Raw genomic sequence first — 3,245 nt, forward strand, 5'->3', positions numbered from 1 at the left:
GTGTGTGTGTGTGTGTGTGTGTGTGTGTGTGTGTGTACCTTTGCCAAATAATCCCAGGTCTCCGCCGTTCTTAGCTGAGCTGCAGTCGCTGAACTGAGATGCCAGGGACTCAAACAACTCTTCTCCAGATTTGATCTCTTCTATGTACTCTGCGCAGAACATAGAAATAAAGAACAAATGAAACATGTTAGTCAGACTTGATCAAAGCAGCAACCCCCCCCCCGCGCCCCCACACACCGATGCCTTACTTACTCTGAATGAGATCCAGGGCCTCGTCTTTAGTTCGCGTTATATTTTGTTCCCGCCAAGAAGATGGACGACGTGACTGATTATGCTTCACCAGGAGGTGAGAGCAGCGTACCTGAGTGAGTGAAGAGAGAAAAAAAACAAAACTGATCAGTGTCAAATCACCACAGAATTAATACGACTATTACTGTGAAAATATTAAAACCTCCCTGGTCTCCCACACACTCACTCTACAGTTAAACTACATTCTTATTATTGGCTCTAAACATATAGTTCTAAGTAGGTACCCAACTCTTATCTTGTAACATTAAACCTGTAGTTAAAATATATTGTAGTAACATTTGACCTCACTTTTTGACTGGGCCTGTTGATACAAAGCTTGGTTGTCAGAGCCTAAATGTTGACCATGAAGGAAAAGCACACACCAATAAGACAACAGTATTTTATATGTAGGCTATTTGGGCAACACATTTGTAAATTATTTCATTATTTTGTAATTCGTTTTTTTTTTACTATTGTATTTTACAACATTGTGCAAATATCTGTGTACTGCAGCACAAAAACAATAGAGATTAACAAACTAAATGCAGCCTTTTTACTGCACACACGGGACTGCAACTGCTGTATGACATGCATGGGGTGTTGCAGTGCGTTGGCTCCAGCCTGTGAGGACTGCTATACTTCCTGTAGACCACCAATTGTCACCGTTTCTCCCCCAAAAGTCTCAAAAGGCCTTGTTCACCTATCACTTGTTTTAAGTGATTACACTTACATTACATCACTAAACTAGTTCAGTCTTGTTTTCACGTCATTTTGTAAACTAATCACTTTGTAACTCTTGTTTTCAAAAGTGCTCTATCAAACAGTTGTTGTTATAATAATGAATACATTTAAAATATTACACATAATAACCTTATCTGGCTCTCCACGGCCATCTCCCACTGGACGTTCCCACTGGCTGGCATTGGTGATGTGGTTAAAGTAGTATACTTTGCCTGCAGGGCGAAAAGAGAGGGAGTTATGAAAGATGCTCATTGATTTTTCTAACAACATTGACACGTTATGTTATTATGTTTAGGGATGCACCAATCCAAAACCCCCGAACAGTATCATTGGCAATGTTAACCTCATCTAGCGGATTGTGTATCAGCTCTGAAGTGACCAATCCACATTACATACAGTTTCTTTGTCACTATTGTCCAATCATCATCATATAAAATCCAAGGTTTCTGCAACCAGTTGCATTCATTTTGTCACAGCCTGTTGCCAAACTCAATAGTAGGGACAAAGCACTGAGGTTGGCAATTTATCGATATTATATTGACATCGATATGAGGTTTAATATGTCTTTTCCTGGTTTTAAAGGCCTCTAAGACTGTAAAGTGATGCAATTCTCTGAACTTACCAGACTTACTAGCGCTTTTATTTGCCTTTACCAACTTAGTCATTGTGTCCACATTATTGGTGATTATTTAGCAAAACTCTCATCGTGTTAATTTTTTTGTGAAAGCACCGATAGTAAACCCTACAAATTCGCTGTAATATCAACATTGATGTATTTGGTTAAAAAACATATTGTGTATCTGATTTTTTCCATATCGCTCAGCTCTACACAGCTGAGAATAACATAATGCTTCACATAAGCATGAATCCAGTGAGTTCTACATATTGAGATGTACAGATTTGAAATGTGGTGAAAGGACAGCTCCGTTATTTAGTTGAGCCTGAGTTACGGTATCTGAACCAGCCCAAAGTCCAAATTTTACTCTCCTTTTAGCGCTGTCTTGGTGTACACACATAACTCCTGCGGGAAATAGGTAGTTATTTACTTTACTGATTGGTGTTCCCCTTTTATAAACAACTTGTCATTAACTTTGCTTGTCTGCCTGCTGTGGCTAAAAACAAATGTTGATGAGAACAGAGTTGTAGACAGAAAGACAAAACTATCATCCAAAACAGACTAAACATAAATTTCATAAAGTTAAAGGGAACTGCGGGAGTCAGTTTGTCACCAGGAGCAATCCCTTTTTACAGTACACACCATCTTGTCATCCAATATGAAGAAAACACTGATTAGTGCGGTTTGAAAAAGGTATTGAAAAACATATCCGGACATAAACCACATTGTACTGCACTGGTGTAAGTACATTTACTCCAGAACTGTGCTCAAGTACAAATTTGAGGTACTTATTTAATTATTGAATATTTCCATTTGATTCAACTTGCTACAATTTCCAGTGAAAACTATGGTTTGTCCAGGTGATGTGTTGATGTTGAATGTTTCTAATGAACTAAAAGTTTAGCTGTTGCTTAAAGTGTTGAGAAAATTCCCCTGCTTCTTAAACTAAATTAATTTTAAAGCCTTCTTGGATCAGTTGACAAATGCATGCCACAAAGCTGAAAACAGGGCTGTTTTTCTGAGCTCATGAAAAGTTGACTTTTTAGAGATACATGGTTCCCACAGTACAGCTGTGACAACTACAAACATATAGTCAGCAAAAAACTAAAAAAAAATAACAAAAAAAAACAACTCTTTTTTTATGACACTGTGTTTTTAAAATAATTTTGTAAAAATCAAAAAACTTCAGAGATCTTTAAACAATTTTTTTTCCATTGAACTATAAACAATTAAGGAATATGCACCTTTAACGCTCGAATAGACAATAACGGCTTGCAGGTGGTAGGCGATTAAGGTCACAGTAATAAAAAAAATATATAGGAAAGTAAAGAGACACTTCTACCGACTCTTCAGGGACACATTATTCCATAATTATATTTCTGTTAGTCACATGTCTGTGATACTTGGTCAGTTCATGTCTTAGTTGTTAAATCTTTCAATGTTCATACCAATATTTGCATATGTTAAGTTTGCTTAAAATATAAAACCAGTTGAAAGTGATACGTTTTTTCATTTTGCTGGGTATACGATCTTGATCTAGATTTAACTACCCAACAGTATATTGTTTCTGTTTAGAGTATGTATATATTAGTGTGTATAT

The 3,245-nt window shown here is 36.7% G+C and overlaps 1 protein-coding gene across 1 annotated transcript in view; it reads right to left on the reverse strand.

Annotated features, from left to right (window-relative positions):
* The window catches only part of pin1 (peptidylprolyl cis/trans isomerase, NIMA-interacting 1), a 5,630-nt gene that overhangs the window by 1,562 nt on the left and 823 nt on the right, over window positions 1-3,245 (reverse strand). The window contains exons 2-4 of the mRNA XM_032544666.1: window positions 1,159-1,241; window positions 253-361; window positions 39-149 (exon numbers count right to left, since the gene is read on the reverse strand). Of these exons, the coding sequence (XP_032400557.1) occupies window positions 39-149; window positions 253-361; window positions 1,159-1,241 (303 nt within the window). The remainder of the gene's footprint in view (window positions 1-38; window positions 150-252; window positions 362-1,158; window positions 1,242-3,245) is intronic.

The sequence above is a fragment of the Etheostoma spectabile genome, chromosome 2 (genome assembly GCF_008692095.1).
Source record: "Etheostoma spectabile isolate EspeVRDwgs_2016 chromosome 2, UIUC_Espe_1.0, whole genome shotgun sequence".
Classification (NCBI taxonomy): Eukaryota; Metazoa; Chordata; class Actinopteri; order Perciformes; family Percidae; genus Etheostoma; species Etheostoma spectabile.